Source organism: Euprymna scolopes, chromosome 40, assembly GCF_053919585.1.
Source record: "Euprymna scolopes isolate OS-2025 chromosome 40, ASM5391958v1, whole genome shotgun sequence".
Taxonomy (NCBI): Eukaryota; Metazoa; Mollusca; class Cephalopoda; order Sepiida; family Sepiolidae; genus Euprymna; species Euprymna scolopes.
In genome coordinates, this window is record NC_136521.1 from 15,998,747 (window position 1) to 16,018,703 (window position 19,957).

General features: G+C 34.1%; 2 protein-coding genes across 2 annotated transcripts in view; one reads left to right on the top strand and one right to left on the bottom strand.

The window, feature by feature from the left end:
• Positions 1-601: 601 nt before the first annotated feature.
• LOC145265747 (S-crystallin SL20-1-like) lies at positions 602-12,356 on the bottom strand. Its single transcript, XM_080121800.1, has 6 exons — positions 12,224-12,356; positions 6,990-7,085; positions 5,944-6,059; positions 4,224-4,328; positions 3,066-3,173; positions 602-911 (listed from the first exon to the last, which is right to left on the bottom strand). The coding sequence occupies exons 1-6, from the start codon at positions 12,354-12,356 to the stop codon at positions 747-749; spliced, it is 723 nt and encodes a 240-aa protein (XP_079977926.1). The 3' UTR covers positions 602-746.
• A 6,286-nt stretch (positions 12,357-18,642) lies between these two features.
• The window catches only part of LOC145265392 (uncharacterized), a 58,509-nt gene continuing 57,194 nt past the window's right edge, over positions 18,643-19,957 (top strand). Inside the window, exon 1 of the mRNA XM_080121208.1 lies at positions 18,643-18,879. Coding sequence (XP_079977334.1) covers positions 18,825-18,879 — 55 coding nt within the window. The 5' untranslated portion in view covers positions 18,643-18,824. The remainder of the gene's footprint in view (positions 18,880-19,957) is intronic.

Here is a 19,957-nt window from a genome sequence, read left to right on the forward strand (position 1 = left end):
CAGTATTTTTCTATATGATATTATGCCATGTGTTCTTCAGAACAGTTTAATTTGTTCTCTGCTTCCTTTGTGTCAGTTCTGTTGACTCATTGGTCTAGTCGTCTATATCAATTTGTCTGATACCTAATTGTTGAACAGTTTCTTATTCCAGCAGGTTCTTTCCTAGAAAAGCAGGCTTGTGGAATTCTATTTCTACTTACTGTTTTCCTCCTACACATAGTACTTTTATTTATATTGATCACATTTTCTTTCTCGTTAGCTCTATACGTCAAGTGGCATGACACTTTTTCTGAATCAATCTCCATATAAATATAATGTCACATCAACCTATGTATTATCGACATTCTTTCCTACCGTCTAGTCTTCGAATCATAGTTACTCATCGTCGACCCGTCTGAAATGGTTTCTATCGCTTAAGTTAACAGTATGTATGTACTACCTCATATATAAACTAGTAATCTCATCCACTGGTGTACGTTTGTCTAAATAATTAAGCGTTAACGTTTAATTATTGGGACAATTGAAAAATTACTTATAAAATATATTCATAAAGAATAAATAATTGTATCAGTGCAAATTATTTTTATTAGCTGAATTCAATTCTTGTATACATTGATAATGTTGATACAATATAGTTTTTTTAACATATAGAAACACTCAATATTCCGGAAATGCTGGTAGTTGCTGAAGATAAATTGGTTCTCCATGTAGGAATTCTTCAAGAAACCATAGCAAAAAATGATGTTCTACCACATGGTCTTGCTGCGGCTCTTGAGGTATCCGCAGATCTTAGGGTGAGAGGACACACGTTTGTAGAGGGCCATCAGTTTGGGGTAGTTGCTGAACATGGACTGGTTCTCCATGTAGGGGTTCTCCATACAACAATAGCACATCATGTCACACCACATCATCTACAAAAAGAAAAACATAATTAGAATGTTAATGAGATGTTATTCTAATTTTATTTATTTTAATTTATTTCACCCTGAACAATGTATATTACCGACTACAACTTTTCCTACTACCGACTACAACTGTTCCTGGTGCTGTCTTGTATCTTCCCATCTGGCCGTGCCGTTGTCTCTTGCATTGGCGACCGTCGATGGCGTGCGCAGGGATCCACAGGTATAATAAAAGAATATTGAATAACGTTCCAAGAAAGACATAGAACCTTCGACATATAAAAATATTAGTTGGACTCTGTGTGTGTGTGTGTGTGTGCGTGTAAGTGTGAGTGTGTGTGTGTAAGTGTGTATGTGTGTGCATGTGTGTGTGTGTGTGTAAATGTGAGTGTGCCCGGTGTGTGAGTGAGTGTGTGGGAGAGTGTCTGTGTGTGTGTGTTAATGATTGTTTGTGTAAGTGTGTGTGTGAGTGATAATGTTGTCCTCTACACGATAAGGTCCATATTTACGTTCTGTCGAGACTGTGTTCGATCAGTTGATGTACACCCATTTCGCTCTATTAAAGCTTTCTCGAACTGGTCTGAATCATGAACTGCGTTTTATTGTCGCTTACTCCTCTATATCCAACTGGTAACTCTAAATGTGGTCGACCATCGCAATAGCAAAACCGATCGCAAACCGCTTCTCACCGTCGAAAAACTTGCAAAATCCCTTAAAATTAACCATAAAATGGATCTTTTTTATTAATAATTACCGCTCTTTAATTACAACTGTGCCTCAGCTTTCCTTTCTGTGCGTTAGTAAACAATTTGCTAATCCTTTTCTTTTACTAACCCCATTTCCTATACCTATACCGATGGACGTATTTCGTACTGTCACACACTCATCTACAAAGAGAAAAAAAAGTATAATTAAAATTGTAATAGGATTTTATTTCAATTTTATTTATCTGGCTTTATTTCACTACAAACAATATCTATTGCTGACGCAACATTTTTAATGGTTGTCGCTTTTTTGGTCCTCTGTGCATGTCATCGTTTTTCGCATTGGCGGCTGTCAAGAGCGTACGCATGGATTCACAAATATAATAAAATACGATAAAATAAAACAACTAAAAAGAAAACATAGACACTCAAACATATTTTACAAATACCAGTTGGACTACGTTTTTTTTAACAAAGAGTCCCTACAGGAGACCACTCGAGGATAAAATTTTATGAGTGTACAGTGGCCAAAAAGAACATGCCGCAGTAATCGTTAGTAGAGGGAATTTAGTAAATTGAATTACTTAAGGGATAGCTAATAAAAAATTTGTTCACTTTGGACTTGAAGGCAACTATATTGTAGTCAGTTGGAAAGCAGGAAAACGGAATAGTGTTCCACAGACGTGCAGTTTTATCAAAGAAACTTTGTTCTTGGAATAGGTATAGGCATAGATAAAAAAATGGGGAGAATTTTTGATAATGATTTCAACTAGACAGATGATGTGTATGTGAATGCGTGTGTGAGAAAGAATGTGTGTGCGTATGTGTGTGAGTGATACTGTCGAGCCGTTACACGAAAAGAACCATATGTACGTTCTGTCGAGGTCGTGTTCAGTCAGTTAATGTCAGCTCATCTCAATTCTCTAATGCTGGTCCGAAACGTGAGCTGAGTTTTACTATGAATACTGCGCAAATGTCGTCCACTGTGTCTAGCTAGTAACTGCCCTCAATTCTCTCTGTCGGCAACCTTCACAATATCAAAACCGCCCGCAAAGCGTTTCTAACTGTCGTTAAACTGTAAGAAAATTCAGACAATCCCTAAAAACTTACTCTAAAACGGACCTTTTTGTTCTAATAATTAGCGCACATTGGTTATAACAGCATCTCAGCTTTCCTTTTTGTGCGTTAGTGAACAACTTGCTATTCATGGTCTTCTGATATCCACATTTCCTATACCTTTTTTTTATCTACCGATGCACGTATTTTTTTGTTGTCTCTTATCAAACATCTTTTTTCTATTTCTCCCTCACTATCCACTATTTGGATGAGGGGAGACACCATAATATCACAATCAAATGAAGAAGAAAAGTTGTGATTGTACTTAGGACTGACATTATGACCCTTTTTTTCTCACAGATTATTTATGTTTATTACGAAATTTAAAAAATAAAAACTATACCTGGTCACCCATGAAGAATTTATTACCACCATCGCGCATGCTCAGTGTTCTTTCCATGAAAGGCATGATACGGTTGAAGGTGTTCATGTATCTCCATTGCATGTAGTTCTGAAAAAGATCATATATTGCAAAATTTAAATTGCATGAAATCGAAAAGACAAAATATGAATGATATTATGTTCTTCTAAAAATTATGCCGAATAGTTGAAAACAAAAAAACAACTGTGCTTCTATTTTAACTGATACACATAGATGCGTAGAACCATTCTATATTCTAAAACATATTTGACATATAAAAAGACAGGCATATAATATAAAATGCACGACATATAAAATGAAATGATATATAAAAAAAAGAGAGAAGCAAATACAGATTAAATATAGAGATAAATCATCAACGCTGTTGTTTCCATGGATTTCTTCTCTTCTATCTGTTATACAACGACTGCGAGCGAGCAGAAATTTGCGAGTATATAAATGTACAAACGGCGAGGGTTACATTAGTACATCTCAGCATAACCTGGCGCCAAACGACTTTTTTTCAGTGACAGCAGTAGTGATTAAAACGTGGGTTCATTGGGTCAACTTCCGAGATAAAACGCGCTAGAAATACATGTTAGACGATAATGACATGTATATTACGGCACGTGTTCGGGAGCAGATCAAGGCTACTACTCAGTCGAAGTTGGGAAGCGATAATGGTCATGCGTCTGACAGTATATAGAGAATCTAAGTGAATGTTGCCCTATGAGTCTGCCCGTATCTGACAAAGACTAAATTAGAAATACAAGTTAAAAAGTAATTAGGATTAGATATTAATCTCATGAACAACGATTCTCTCAGATAAAATCTTTAAAAACCAGTATATCTTCACAGTTTTTTCTAGGCATGAGTGATGTAATTATATTATATTATATTATGTTATATTATATTATATTATATTATATTATATGTAATAATAAGAGCATCAGCAAAAAATGGCCGTGACTACCGAAACGAAAAGCAACGATCGGAGAATAAGTCTGCGCAAACTGTATGAAATACTTTCTTTAGTTTAGTTGTGGCTTAATCGTTCATTGGCGAAAATACACAGGCAGAAAATTAAAGACTATGTGCGAACTCTTTGTGTAACGTATAAAATGTTATAAGTGTACTAACGTCATAGTTGGAGTTCATCATATCACCGTTGTTACCTCCCATGTTGGAGGACATCATTCCGGAGTTACCTCCCATGTCGGAAGACATCATTCCGTTGTTACCAAACTGAAACGAATAGAAAAGAATGTTAGAAAATTTAAAATAACTGAAAAATGCAGTTCTTGGAGAGAGACGGCTGGACTAGGAAGCTATATTTCAATGTATTCCAATGTATTACAGGGAATTGATGGCGATTATTATCCAACAAGGAAAACGATATAGAACAAATGAAGCAGGGGAGAGAGCAGAGAATTCTGAAAATACAAGCAATAATACTTTTAAAATGATTGCAATTAGCAACATCTGCGAGAAAGAGGCAATGCAGAGAGGAACAACAATGTATGTGCCGGTTAAATTAAAGATATGTTTCTGAATCTTATCACGAACTTTCAAATAACAAAGATTTAGAAGATAGTGTATGCGAAATTAACATTTTAAACACCGACTTTAACAGTAACATACTGTTACCTTTAACTTGTTTCTAATCTAATTCTCTTTTGTCGACGTTCAAATTCAGTTAACACATCCCATCTCTACTTTAATTTAAAATCAATAATATATGACCGTTTATTTTATAATGTTTGTTTTGTTGTTTTTGACATTTTTATTTTCCATCATCACTATTGAAGCAGGTATCCTCATTTTTATTGTTTGTCTTAGCTCGCAGTGTTACACTTTTCCGAAACTGGATTTCGGGGAAAGACATCCAATACACATTCTGTCAATAACAGACTCTTGCTGCTAGAACGGGGCACTATTTCCATGACGTCACTCACGAGATTTCTACTTTGCCTCGGGGTTAATTAAGAAGCAAAGTTTGAAGATTCCTTGGCCAATGGGACGTTGCGCAACGTAGATCGCAAACACTTCTATAATAAATGAAAGGAAAACTTGCCACTAACAGAATGCACCCTCTAAATCCCTTGTTCATTGTGCCCACGTATTAATCCCATGTAGACTAGAAATGAGACAAAATATCAAGATGTAAATAAAATGGTTAGAATAGTAAAGCAAAACAAAAGTAAATATAGTTTATGAAGTATATATCAAAGACATATTGCATCATAAAGTAAATATAGTTTATGATGCAATATATCAAAGACATATTGCATCATAAAGTAAATATAGTTTATGAAGTATATATAAAAGACATATTGCATGTATCGGCGTAAGCGACCCTTAAAGTTCAAACATCATCTTAAAAACAATATTTCATAAGATACCGAGTTTTGCAATCTGGTTATGTGATTTAGCAATCGCCTTATAAAATAAATAACAGTATATGATAAATTTATATGAATTTGCTCCAATTTGTGACGTTGCCTTATCTGACGGTCGTCTTATACACTGAAATATACGGTAATAATCTGACATTTTTAAAAAAATGTTTTTTTTATAATGATAATAACTGTCTATCTTAGAACAAGAAACACATTTATTTTTTCCTCCGAATGATAGGGGTTTAAAATCAAACTAAAAAAGAAAAAAAGTGTAGCATTCTCAGATAAATAGTAATTATGGGCGATTCCTAAAATTAATTAATGAATTATCACAGCAAACTTACCTATAAACAATGAGTGTAAGATATATGCATTATTTTAAAGTGCATTTCTATTGATAGCGCCTTGAAAGAGTTATAGCAGTTTGAGATATGCCTTAGATGTTTAAATAACCAACTCACCCTGAAGCGTCCGTTCTTCCAGTGGTAGTACCTCATGTAATCGTGCATGATTTCATAGAAGCAATCGCTGATGTAGTCACACCTCATCATGTCCATGCTGCTCTTGGGGTAGAAATCTAACGGATAGATATGAAGCGTTTTATGATTAATTTATATGTAAACGTCATCTAAGTATTATGTAAATGGACGTTCCTTCCTTCTGGTATTATTTTACTTCATGCAAAATTCTCAAAAATGAGGGAACCTCTTTTTAGAGGCTAATACTTGATCTCACATAGATATTCGGATATTCCATTAAAGCTATCCTTTACCTCTCAAAAACTGAGTTTGTAAAGAAGTTAAAAACATAAATTTCTTCTTCTCAATAAACCATTTTATTTATTTTTTATTACATTTTCACCCCAAACAAGGCGCATTGCCACTTTGCTGTAGGGGGCTACTATCAGGGGCAACAACTACTGGGGCACTATATTGGGATTTGGGCAGCAAGATGTCAGTTCACGTTACACTTGAACTTCTGCATGTCAGTACAGTTAGAGAAGCAGGAACTTGGAATGGAATTCCAGAGTCTAGTGGTTCTGGGGAAGAAACTACTGGAGTAGAAAGATCTTTTACATCTAGGTATCTCTACTATGTGGGGAGGGATTTAGCTCCCTGTCAAGTTTGTCGATAGTGTCTACGTGGTGGGGACACAAGTGTCTGCAGTTCGTCAGAGAATTCACCATTAAAATAGTGGTAGAACAGGATTGTCAATGTGTGTCGTGTGCACGCCTTGTTAGAGAAGAATGTGTTAGGCAGAGAGGAAGAGAGAGTTGGAGAAAGGGTTGAGGAAAACAGGAGAAGTGGGTAAGAGGTAAAAAAAGAGTAAAGTGAGGTAAAGATTCCTTTGTTAGGTTATCATGACACGACATAATCGACTAATCTTAAAACGTTGTTCTGGTTGAATGAAAATTTAAATGAAACATTAACCATATATAAACTTAACGTCTATGTGCTATGAAAAGCGATATGTTAACAATTAGAACATATGATTGTAAAATACGTACTGTGTTCCCGAGCCAGGTATCTAGCAATGGCCATAGTTTCGGGCATCCTATTGCCACCGTCCATCTCCAGGACGGGCACGCGCATGCAGGGCATATCTGAAACCAAAATAAATAATTTACAATTTTAATCAAAAGTCATATTTTATTATATACTAGCAAAAGTACCGGTCGTTGACTGGGTACAAACACAGCCTACAGAAAATGGACTCTGATTTATGAAAGTACTAGCGGGGGGTACCCGGCGTTGCCCGGATGTTTGGAGGTATGTGTATTGGCCGGGTGTTTGGAGGTGTAACACAAAAAAATGTTCCAGTAGAAAAGTAGGCTTGAACCCCGAACCTTTGCCGCGGAGGTGGAAAGAAATGGAAAAAAACTGCGACCTAACCATCTCGACCACGTGATTAGATGAAGTGATAAGTGTGTTAAGTTGACGTTTATGAAGTGAAATTAACAAGTGCGAGAACGTTAAGTCCCATGATGTTTGACCTAGTTTTGCGTTGGAAGCCAGTTTCTGTTTTTCCCGCTACGCAGCGATCAAAAAATATATCGAAAATAGCTTGTAACAATTGGGTAAATTAAGGTAGCTGCGACCCGAGTTCTTTAGTCGTAGATATTATTATTCAGACAGCATATAAAAAGTTTTAAGAAGGAGTGAGCCAACCGAGAATCACGGCGAAAAAAGCCTTTTGTAGACATACACAAAAAGCGAACACACATACATACAAACATACATACATACATACATACATACACAGATTTCGCGTTTATATATATACATGAAAAGTGTCCTTCTAACATTTTTAAAGGTTGAGCTGAATAGCATTTTAGCTGAAAGAGCAATTCTCAATTTCTAACTAGCTTATTTTTAGTTTTTGTTATTTTACCATTTTATTGGATCGATGAAAATGATTTCATTTCACTTTTTTTGTTTTTTGCAAAGTTGATTATTTTGTTTCGGAAACCTTTTCAGATAGAGATATCTTTCACAGAGACTCTTACAAACAAAATCATTTTATACCATAAATAACATAAAAAATTTGAGAAAATTACTATTATATCACCTGAATATTACAATATTTCACTGAGAATATTACAATTATTTCACTATTCTGAATTTATAATCGTAAGTCCCCATCAATGGATTGTTTCGTTTTTACTAAACGGTCCTGAACAAGGTTTAAGTATCAAAAGACAGTTTCGAAGCCGTTTAAATGATTGAACAATTAAAAAAAATAATGAAAAAACAATTTTTTAAATAAGAATTTTTCTATGGTTTTCGCCGTTTCTGTAGATACAAGATCTGACATTCTTCGGATATATCTTGTCGAACTCAAGAATCTTTCTGTCGAGCTCAGAAATCTGCTTGAAATTTCGAACACTTTATTTAATCTACGATGTAGCATGGTCTAGTTCCGCAGAAATCTTAAGCAAAGTTCTGGGGCGTAGTGGATAAAGTACTTAGTAAAATTCAATTGTAAAATTACACTCTTCTGGAAGTTGAAGGCTTAAACCTCAGTACGGGCGTCACTCAAAATTGCGAATTCTCAGGGCTTTTCTCTTGAAGAAGGCTGGAGGTTACCTGGACCGAAACGTAGTGAAAATATTATATTTCAACATTATTTGATTATCGCACTGTTCTAATTATAGGATATATTTAAACTTCTCTTATTTATAGTGATGTTTTAATCTAATGCGGTAAGCGGCTATACTAACCTGTTGGAGGTTAAATGTTATGTGAATGTAGAAAGGCTTTTCAATATGAACGCAATAAGGGAATGACAAATTCTTTGCCTGGTGAGATCTTAGTTATTAAAAAAAATTATGGATCGAAACATTGTCATGCCAGTGTAGCAAACCCTGCACCTGTCTGTATGAAATCATCTTAATAGCTTTATTTCTGATTATGCAGTATTATAAATGCCCGGTGGACATTTTTTTATTTTAACCTACGTATACATTCAAAACATACACTACAAGCGTGTAGAAAAATAGGTATTGGTAATTCTTGTAGAGCCTTGTAAATCCTGATATAAGTTATAAGTCCTTTTATTATCCTTAAAATATTGGTAAAATCCTGTGGATTAATGTGAAAATACAGCAAGGTCCAGGCAAAATTTCTCAAACGAGGATACTGACAATAGATTTTCAAGGAGTGGTAGATTTCCCTTCCGTCAAGGTAGATATTTATATCGTGATATAAAGATGGATTATCGCACAAATTGTATATCTCTGAGCGATACCAAAATACGAGGGTCAATAAGTTAGTTCCAAAATCCGCCAAGGACAGGTCAGGTTATTACAGGGGATGTTACAGTGTATCAATATATAAGAGAAATCATTATGAATGAACATATTACATTAACTCTAAGAAAGGGACACCATAACTGGAAGAACCATAAAAACCAGATAAAAATGAGGAAAAATCTATAATAGTCTGAGATGTGGGAAATTTTCGTAATCAAAACAACAATGTATATACAAAAAGCCTTCATTACGTTTCCATATTTTTTTCGTATGAGCATTTTTATTGATAGTACATACATGAAACGCTAGACTCCTTCGTATTAATCTCCTCCGGCTGCAATGCATTTGTTGTACGGTTCAAACAACATCTGAAATGGCCCATGGATGTCCACTTGTGTGAGTGTGTTAATGAGCCTCATAATAGCTTCTTTCATCTCCTCAATTGTTTCATAACGACAACCACTAAGGTTTTCCTTGGACTTAGAATAACTAAAAGTCACAGGGAGCAAGACCCGGACTATAAGAAAGGAACGGGAACTGTCTTGATGTCAATCTTGGTCAAATAGTCTGTGACAAGGATGGAGTTGTAGACTGGTGCATTGCCCTGATGGAAATCTCACTGACTCGATTTGAAGAGTACTGGCCTCTTCCGACGGAATCTCTCCCTGAACTCCCTTAAAATTTTAACAGTATTCGATAACTGTCCGTCCAGTGAAAATCCAATGCATGTAAATTATAACCATGCTGCCAGAAAAGGGGATCATCATAAGTTTCTGGTTGAATTTACTCTTCCTTGCCTTCTTGGGCCTGCGAGAGCCAGCATGCATCCACTAGAAACTCCTTTCCTTGTCTCCTGGCCATAACAGTATGTCCAGCCTGCACCGCAGATAATCATAGCATCAATAACTGCGGGATCTGAATTGATCAGATCGATCATATCCCTGCTGTTATAAGATTGGATTACGTTATAATCTTTGATAGCTTAATATTTTCCAATCAATCACTAGTAACCGGTGAAAAAAATTTTCGCGACATTAAGAACCATTGCAACCAGAATCTGGTTTCATTATACTGATCTGTTTTAAAACAAAACGCATCCAATTCTTTAAAAAAGTAAAATGTATTCGTTGATAGAAATAAATAAGAATACATTGTTCGACAAACGGTTACTTCTTATAACAGTATTTTTATCCAAATAGAATTATTTCATCAAATAACGAAATTTCTTACTACTCCCCCATATATATATATATATATATATATATATATATATATATATATATATATATATATATATATATATATATGATTGTTGAGCTCGATTAAATCTGACGATATGAAATAAAATGGAGGTGGAAGGACCTGGATACTCAACGTTTCGCCCGATTTATGCGGGCTTCTTCAAGAGGGATGGTCATTGACGAGAGAGTCGGAGGATTGGGGCTATATATAATGATGGGGGAGAGCAGCGTGTTTTCCTTATGTAAATTAGATGTCATATGTACATGTATATACATTTTAAGAGAAAAAATGTATATACATGTATATATGACATCTAATTTACATAAGGAAAACACGCTGCTCTCCCCCATCATTATATATAGCCCCAATCCTCCGACTCTCTCGTCAATGATCATCCCTCTTGAAGAAGCCCGCATAAATCGGGCGAAACGTTGAGTATCCAGGTCCTTCCACCTCCATTTTATTTCATATATATATATATATATATATATATATATATATATATATATATATATATATAAAGCTGAACGTCTGTGTGTGTGTCTGGTCGCGAATAGGCTTCTATATGGTTGACTATTATATAAAACTGATTACATATAATGATAGAAGATGTATCGAGACACAGGAATGGGTATGTTTGATCTGGCATAATGATGATCCATAAAAATTCTGGGGTCTGCCTACGCACCTGCTTCACAAAGTATGGAAATTAAAAATTAAAAAATTAAAAAATAACGTTTACAAGTGTTTTTGAAATAGATGTACATAATAATACTTTGATAAATATGTTTTAACTTAAATAGGGATGGTATAATAAAATTGTGTGGTCTGCGTTCGCGCCTGGCCTCCATAGAATGGAAATAGGCACAAACTTTAATAAAGACTTTTCATATCTATCTGCGTAAGTATACTTTGATAATTATGTTTCAGTTCGAAGAATATGGTATGATAAAATTATGGGGTGTTCGTTCGCACCTGACCTCCATAGAATGGAAATATGCCACAAAGTTTAACAAGGTTTTTTTAATATAGATCCACAGAATATTTTGATAAGTGCTTCAGTGTGAACAGGTATGGTATAATAAATTAGAGGGTTTACCTATTTTATTTTTACTTTCATCATATTTTGCTTTGGGTTTGATACCCGCAAATTCGAAGCTATCTCTTTACAACGCTTCCAGTTCGTAACCTATCATACTTTCATAATAAAAGAAATAATTTATGGATATAATCTTATGCTTAATTGTCATATATATCTTCATAACTTACTATATATATATATATATATATATATATATATATATATATATATATATATATATATATACATAGAAATATATATATATATATATATAACTTCATATATTGGGTTGAGCATATTGAGAAGTGATATAAAAACTATTAGTCTATTACCGAAGATCTTTACATAAACAACTGGAGCTTAGGCGTTCGGACCCTGTTACAAAAAGTGTTAATTAACTACCAATCATAGCAGCAGCCGAATAGCATTACGGTTAGAAGTGGTTGAGTTTCGATTCTGGCTTGAGGCAGTTGCTTGTCTAGCCGCACTAATGAGCTGTGATACAGCGGAACACTACTGTATACGGATGACTATATATGTATATATATATATATTATTATTATTTTTATTATTATTATTATTATTATTATTATTATTATTATTATTATTATTATTATTATTATTATTATTATTATTATTATTACGCTAAGGACATTAAATTTCTTACCGTTCCTGTATTTGTCCCATTCGTTGAACTCGAATCTCTTGTCCATGTATTTGACGCCGGCAGCGGCAAACATCATACGAAGGATCTCGGCACGGCCGCGGCCATTGAAGTAGTACAGAGTGTAGTTGGGCATGCTGGTCAACGTAGAACGGACAAATCAACGGTGAATTTTGGTAAGCTTGATCAAGGCTCGCTTCGACTCGAATAAGGAAGCAACTGGTTTACTGACTTTATATAAATCCACAAACAATCAACTAATTCCAATAATGTACAAATAACAGTACTAGGCATTAGTCTGTGTGTCACAATGAGGGTTAATTATGCTGTATGTTTGGAAAGATATTTAATTATGCTGTGGTTGTTTGAAGACATTTTAGAGAAGACATGGAGAGTTTGAATTGTGATGTGTAATTTGAATTGCATTTGCGCCAATGACTGAATACAATAGCCAAACGTTGGAACGAACACAAAAAGTGTAAACCTCTTTTTGTTCGTACCCTGAGCGCAGATAGACAAATTGGTCTTTGTCATTCTTCTTGATTGAACCAGTAAATAATTTGTCGGCGTTCGTCTAAAGTACAATATGAATAAAAGTGTAAAAAAAAGAATGTGCCAGGAATAATTAGTGCGATTATATCCATGTCTCGTACGTTTATCAAATGTACGAACAATTTATTGTAAACTAGCAGATGTACTCGCCATTTTTAGGGTACAACATTTTAAGAACTGAACCATTTACGGGGATATGCTAGTTTACAAATGTAGCATATTGCTACTGCGTTTATAAGAAAGACGAAGAATATCTATGCATATCTTACAGATATATATTCCAAATTAAATAAAAACTATCCTGAAAATTCAATTTATTGGGTGTATACTTCAAATGTCAGCGATAAAAATACTTACAGAATGTTTAACTATAGATATAAATGTTTATCAAAATTGAACAAACTAATTTTTTGTATAAAATATGTCGCCAGAAATATTTCAACAAATAATGGACGCCATGTTAAATTCTGATAATATAATAATAACAAATATGAACGAAAAATAAAAGTGGGCAATAACTCATGATCAAATTGAAGAATATAAAATGAGTTGTCTCCCTTACAAATAAAATTATAACGTTGGAACGAACACAAAACGTGTAAACCTCTTTTTGTTCGTACTGTGAGCACGTATAAGCAAATTGGTTATGTGGTTGTAACAGTAAGTAATTCATTGTAATTAGTCTAAAGTACGAAATAAATAAAAGAAAAATGTAAAGAAAAGAATTCGTCATGTCTAATTAGTGCGATTATATCCAATTCTCGAATGTGTGCACTACGTTTTTTTTTGTAAACTAGTGAATGTATTCGGCATTTTTAGGGTACGAGATTATAAAAAGAGAAATATTCATCAAATTATCTAAGTTTATAAATGCAATGCAACGTTACCTAACACGCTGTAGCCTCAGTCACAAAGAAGACAAATAATAGAAAAGAACTTCAACTCTCTTTTTTTTATTGTACACCGATATGTATTTCCTCATTCTCCCGCCAAGCGTTACTTCCTGTTACGTCTGTGACGTCAATCACATGATCGTTTTATCGAACGCACTCTAAAAAGTCATTGACGTCTATAACGCGATCATCTTCTCGAACGTGCTCTCTCCTTTTTATATTCTTTTTTCCTTACCGTCACTCATTTCGCTCATACATACATACATACAGCCATCCGCGAATTGTTACACTAAAATATTACTATTGCGTTTCACATAAAGACGAAAACAGCTATTTATATTACCTTGCCATAACTATATATTTTAAAAGTATAATACTAACAATATTTGGACCTTATTTCGATAATATTTTGATTAATAGAAAAGCAAAATATCCACGTAAATATGTTCGTTTACAAATGTAGGTTATTGCATATATAAACAAATAACACATATGCATATAACACAGTCATAAATATATATTTTCAAAATTAAGAACATAATAAAGAGCCTGAAAATGTGCTGAGCATGCGCGGAAGCGCACAAGTGCATGAATCGGGCCTACATGCAGTAAAAAGCGAACCATGGGCCATTCGATTACAAATCAAGTTTACTAATGAACTACACCCATCTTACTCCAAAGTGACGATTTAGTTTCATCAAATGACTATGAAAAATACAAGCCGATAAGTGATTCGGCGTTTTTTTTTATTTTATTTTATTTTTTTAATCACTGAGAACGTGTCTCGTTTATTGCATTTTCATATTGTGGCGTGTTGATTCGGAGATTGTTCGATGCTGCTTGGGAACGTGTGTGTTGATCCAACGGTATTTGTTAGTGGTGTGACGTGTCGATTCGGTGTTGGTGTTCAGAATTATGTGGACGAATTTATTAAAGACCATGCCGTCACTTGTGAAAACATACACACACACACATATATTTTTATATATATATTTATATATATATATATTTCTGTAGAAATATATTTTCTTATTATATATCAACCCTTATATAAGAAGCTCAATGTAATTACAGAGCAATATAGAGAATAAATGACAAAAAGTTATATTCCAAAATTCATGATGTTTACGATCTTATAATTTATTCCCTTAATTCAGTTGACTTATACAATTCTTGACAGATACTGTCAAGAATTTTATAAGTTAACTGAATTAAAGGAATAAATTATAAAATGGTCAATATCATGAATTTTGGAATATAACTTTTTATCATTTATTCTATATATTTATATTTTTTCTGGCGCGCTCTCTCTCTCCCTCGTATGGCGACAGAAAATTCAATTTATTGAATTCAAATGCCGCTAGCGGCAAACTGTAGAGAATGTCTAACTAAATAACTCATATCGTGATTAATGAATATAAAAAGAGTTGCCTCCCTTTAAAGTAGTTTTTTCTTTCACATTTTGGCATAAGGTTGGCATCGAGAATATTTCAACACATAATGGTCGCCAAGTTGAGTGATTTGTATTTTGCGGCCGTTGCTTTTTATAATATTTTGAAAAGAAATGAAAATTAAGACCAAATTGCTGGATTTAATTTGAAAATGCATATAATAACTTTCAGTTTATATCTAAGTACTGATGAATGCAAAGTTTGAAAAAATTAATTGATTCAAGTGGTGTTCGACCTTAATCAGCCATTGACGACTATGACTCTCCATCTATTTTTCTCCTCGAGACATTCATGAATTCATTGTTTCTCATTATTCCCAACTCCATTAACGCTGTTTTCTCCAAAAAATGTTTATGCGTTTCCACGGTTATCTTTGCAGTTGTACAGATATTAAGTTGCAGGGATCAAGCAGTGCCCATACCGGGCGATTGCCCTGACTACTGTAGCTAAAGCGATTTTTTACCCTGCAAAACGAGATATGAAATTACAAACGGAATTATTCCTTATTGTTCCTTGTTATATCAGTTACCTGCTTTTCCTGATCTCGCATTACATTGAGTAGGGTGAGGGGCTGAAGTGAGTACTCGATCTTGCACAGGGCTCTTCCAAAGATAGACGCCGAACTTGTCTTTAACAGTAGTGCAGTCCCTCCATCCTATACAGCATCTAGTATTCTCAAACGATCAAATATCTGGTATAAACGAGGCTCATCATTATTTAACTGAGGTGATCTGCCGTTAACCGGTGTGTCAACGTGATTATGCCGTATAAATAATTAAATATTCTAATGTATAATGAATGGTTCTGAAACTAATCTGATTTCTTACGCTAAAAATATGCCTCCTTAATTAGTTACAGCCAAATAGAAAAAGTTACATTCGTTATTATAAAGTAATTCGTACGCTTTTTCTTATTAAAGAAGATTTATTTTGAAAACGGACTGTGACGCGACGGAAAGAAACAAAAGGAGAGAATTAAAATCCGTCTCGGCATTTTTTAAGCGCAAATGAAATGAATTCATTCGCGCTTCTTCCAAAATACAGGGTGCTCCAAAATGGTTGACCCCATTCTAAATGTCCATATCTCCGAAACTACATGATGGATTTTAATGAAACTAAATACACTTTATGTTGGAGGCCATAAGTTTTATTGGTTAAATTTACAAAGAAAGTACTCATATTTGTAGGTTCTATGACAGATTTTCATAAACGTTCAATATGAGCGCCGCCTGTGACTCTGCACACATTGAGTCGGTATTCGAACTCGTGCCAAACTCGCTGTAGCATTTAGCTATGCCTAAGCAGCCCTTTTCTTGAAATTTTTGGTGCCAAGTCTTAATTTGTTTTGAAGTTGGTGCCTTCTTTGCAAAATTTGTGAAGAAGGCATGCTGCACTGTCTTCGGTGACTGACTCCGAGCATAATCCAACACGCAAAATGCCTTTTCTCTTGAAGTGAACGGCATTTTTAACCTGAAAAGATAGGAATGTCAAATGTCACACACAAAACATTTGAAACATTTCTACAGAAGCTGTGGCATTTTTAGGTCATTCCAACGAAAATTGTCAAAATTATTGTCCTTCGAAATGGGGTAAAACATTTTGGAACACCCTGTAATGTATTTTTCATTATATTTCAAAAGTCTTCTCGTACGCATAATGTGTTTTGCAACGCTCGGCCCTATAACATATGCTTATTAAATGCTTCTCTCTACAAACAACTCAGACCGGCCCTCGCAAGCGCTTTCCCGCTCTCGTTTCTACACGCCCATCTTTCCTGCGCGCAATTTGCTTCCTCTCTTGACCACGTAGTTTTGTTTTATTGCTCTTTTTTCATCCGTCTTTTCCCCGTAACATCAACACGTGCAGACTTGCCAATTTGCATACGTGCTTTGATTGCGGCTGCTGTTGCTTCTCTCGTTTGACGACGCTCTGTTATAATGTTGATGAGAAATTCATTGTGGAATTTTAAATTTTCATTTCAGATGATATATTTTCAAATAAGTTTTCGGTATAATGCCTTTACTTTATATATCATTTTTACCTGCGCTGCCCGCTCTATCTAATCGTTTACGTTATAATCGTTTCAAAACAATTATGTCTTTTTTTTAGAACGTTGAATACAAGATGGAAAAAAAAGCAAATTTGCACAATTTTCTTATTTCAATTCAAGCCACGCCGAAAAGCTGCTGAAACACCTCGCGATATCAACAAAGCGTTTGACCCAGGAATCATTACTAAACGCGCAGCAAAATCGTGCTTTAAGGCATTTTGTGGCGGCGACGAAAGATGATGACTGGTCGGCCATCGGATGTTGACAACGATCAATTAAGCATCTTAATCGAAGCCAATCAACGCACAACTGTTTGATGACTTTCGTTTGAATTAGATGTAACGTATAGGACGATTTCCAACCATTTCAGAGAGATTAGAAATACAAAAACTTGATAAATGAGTACACCACGAATTGAATGACGACTAAAAAAAAAACGCCTTTATGAAGTGTCAGCTTCCCTTCAAGAATGGCATGATCTCGACCGGGTTGTGAATTGCGATGAAAAGTGGGTTCTTTACGACAACCGCTGATGCTCAATTCAAAAGTTAAACGCCGCTACACTTCCCGAAGCCAGAGTTCACCAAAAGAATAACATGCTGACTGATTAGTAGTCTATGACCGGTCTCATCCATTATAGATTTTTTTTATGCAGGCGAAACTATTACGGCGGAGAAGTACTGTCAACAAATGGAAGAAATGTATCAGAAACTTCGACAACAACACTCAGCATTTGTCAATAGAAAAGGCCCAATTCTTCTCCAAGACAATGACCGCGCTGAAGTTGCTAAGCTGGCCGTGAGGAAGTTGAACGATTTGGTTGAGTAAACACTTTCTCATCCGCCATACTCTTCACTTACCGACAATTACTTTTTCAAGCATCTTATGAGAAATGCTTTAAAAAACTAATCGATATAAAAAACGCTTTCAGCTACTTAATTGCCACCAGAACACAAGATTTTTACGTTACTGGCATAAATATATGTTTGTTTTTTTTTTGCGTTGGCAAAAATGTGTTGATTCTGATGGTGCTTATTTCGGCAAATACTTTTATTTGAATCGAAATATATCCAACTAAATTGAAAAGTTAAAACCTTCTTGCCAATCTGATTCAATGAGAGCATGCGAGTTAATTACAATCCAAGATGAAACGGGGACATTATTCTAATGTTAAACTTATTTTGATTTTTTCCTGCTGTTTTATTTTTTTCTTTTCCGATTCTTCTGTCATACTTTTGATAGATATTTTATCTGTTTCGTTGATGCACACGGCCTGATACAAATCACAAATCCCTATTTATTTCAAGAAAAAGAAAGTCGAGACTGAATCCGCCCCCTCTCCACATTTTTGCTCGCCAGAAAAAAATACTGTTTGTGTACTGAACCGTTTGTTCCATTTTATCATAGATGACTAGATTCTCAGATGTAGGATGACACCCCATTTAAGGAACGTAATATTTCAGACTGAATTAAACGAAACTAGTTACTGCTGATTTTGGTAAAAGCTGATTTCTGATTGGTCGTCGTGGTTTCGTTATCGTCTCATTTAATACAGTACTTTCTATTTCAGGAGAAGATTTATAAATAATTTATTTAACAACACGAACAGAGACAGATTTATTACTCGTGTGAAAAACTTCTCTTTACGCTGCAAAAGGCATGGACAGTAAACATGCAATTGTTTTTGTGATATTCGGATTATATTTAACCAGAGGTAAGTGTAACAATAACAACAATAATAATAATAATAATAATAATAATAATAATAATAATAATAATAATAATAATAAAAATATTAATAATAATGTTAATAATAATACCGATATGTGAACCATTAGAAAAAGTGTTAATTCCCTAGTAGTAGTAGTAGTAGTAGTAGTAGTAGTAGTAGTAATAATAATAATATTAATAAAAATATTAATAATAATATTATTAATAATAATACCGACATGTGAACCGTTAGAAAAAAGGTGTTAATTCACTAGTAGTAGTAGTAGTAGTCGTAGTTGTAGCAATAGTAGTTACAATATTAATAATAATAATAATAATAATAATAATAATAATGATGATAATAAAATAATCTATATATTAATACGATAGCGAGTGTGCTATTTTCTGTATCGCGCTTACATCCGAGTCGTTTAATTGTTATGGCCTACCATTTCTTGTAATAAATAATTTTACCAAGAATCCTTCATAAGTCTTGGTTTCGATTTCTATTATAGCTGATGGAACTTAAGTCATCTATATTTTTTATAAATAATTTTACCAAGAATTACACATACATTTTTGTTTCTGCTTCAATTATAGCTTATGGCACTCAAGTTATATATATATATATATATATATATATATATATATATATATATATGACTACTTCATTTAATCACATAAATTAATATACAAATGTATAAATTTATCCGTAAACTTGGAGTATTTACTTCAACAATGCTCAATACGTAGGTAGAACTAGGCAGTAAGTTATAAAATATATATGCAATTAAGCTACACAGAATATTCCGCGTTTCATCCTTAATTTTCGCAGCAGATGTATGATAACTTTATGTTATTTTTATTGAACATTTTGTGTAAGGGATTGGTTATGGGGAAGTGCTTTTCGATGAGATCTAGAAATTTTTTGCCAAGTTTAGTGTTTACAATCTGATTGTATGGCGCCGTATACCAGATTATATTTCTTTTCCTTCTGTTATTAATTTGATTATAGTTATTGGTGTTTCATGACTTATATTTGATATCAATATTTTTGTGTCTACTATTTTTAGGGCTGTTTC

Excerpts from the sequence above, each read along its gene's own strand:
- LOC145265747 (XM_080121800.1), bottom strand. The coding sequence starts at position 12,356 with ATGCCCAACTACACTCTGTACTACTTCAATGGCCGCGGCCGTGCCGAG. Across the intron at positions 6,060-6,989 it reads ATACCTGGCTCGGGAACACA|ATTTCTACCCCAAGAGCAGC; the intron begins GTACGTATTTTA and ends TCTATCCGTTAG. Across the intron at positions 3,174-4,223 it reads TGATGAACTCCAACTATGAC|AACTACATGCAATGGAGATA; the intron begins GTTAGTACACTT and ends GATCTTTTTCAG.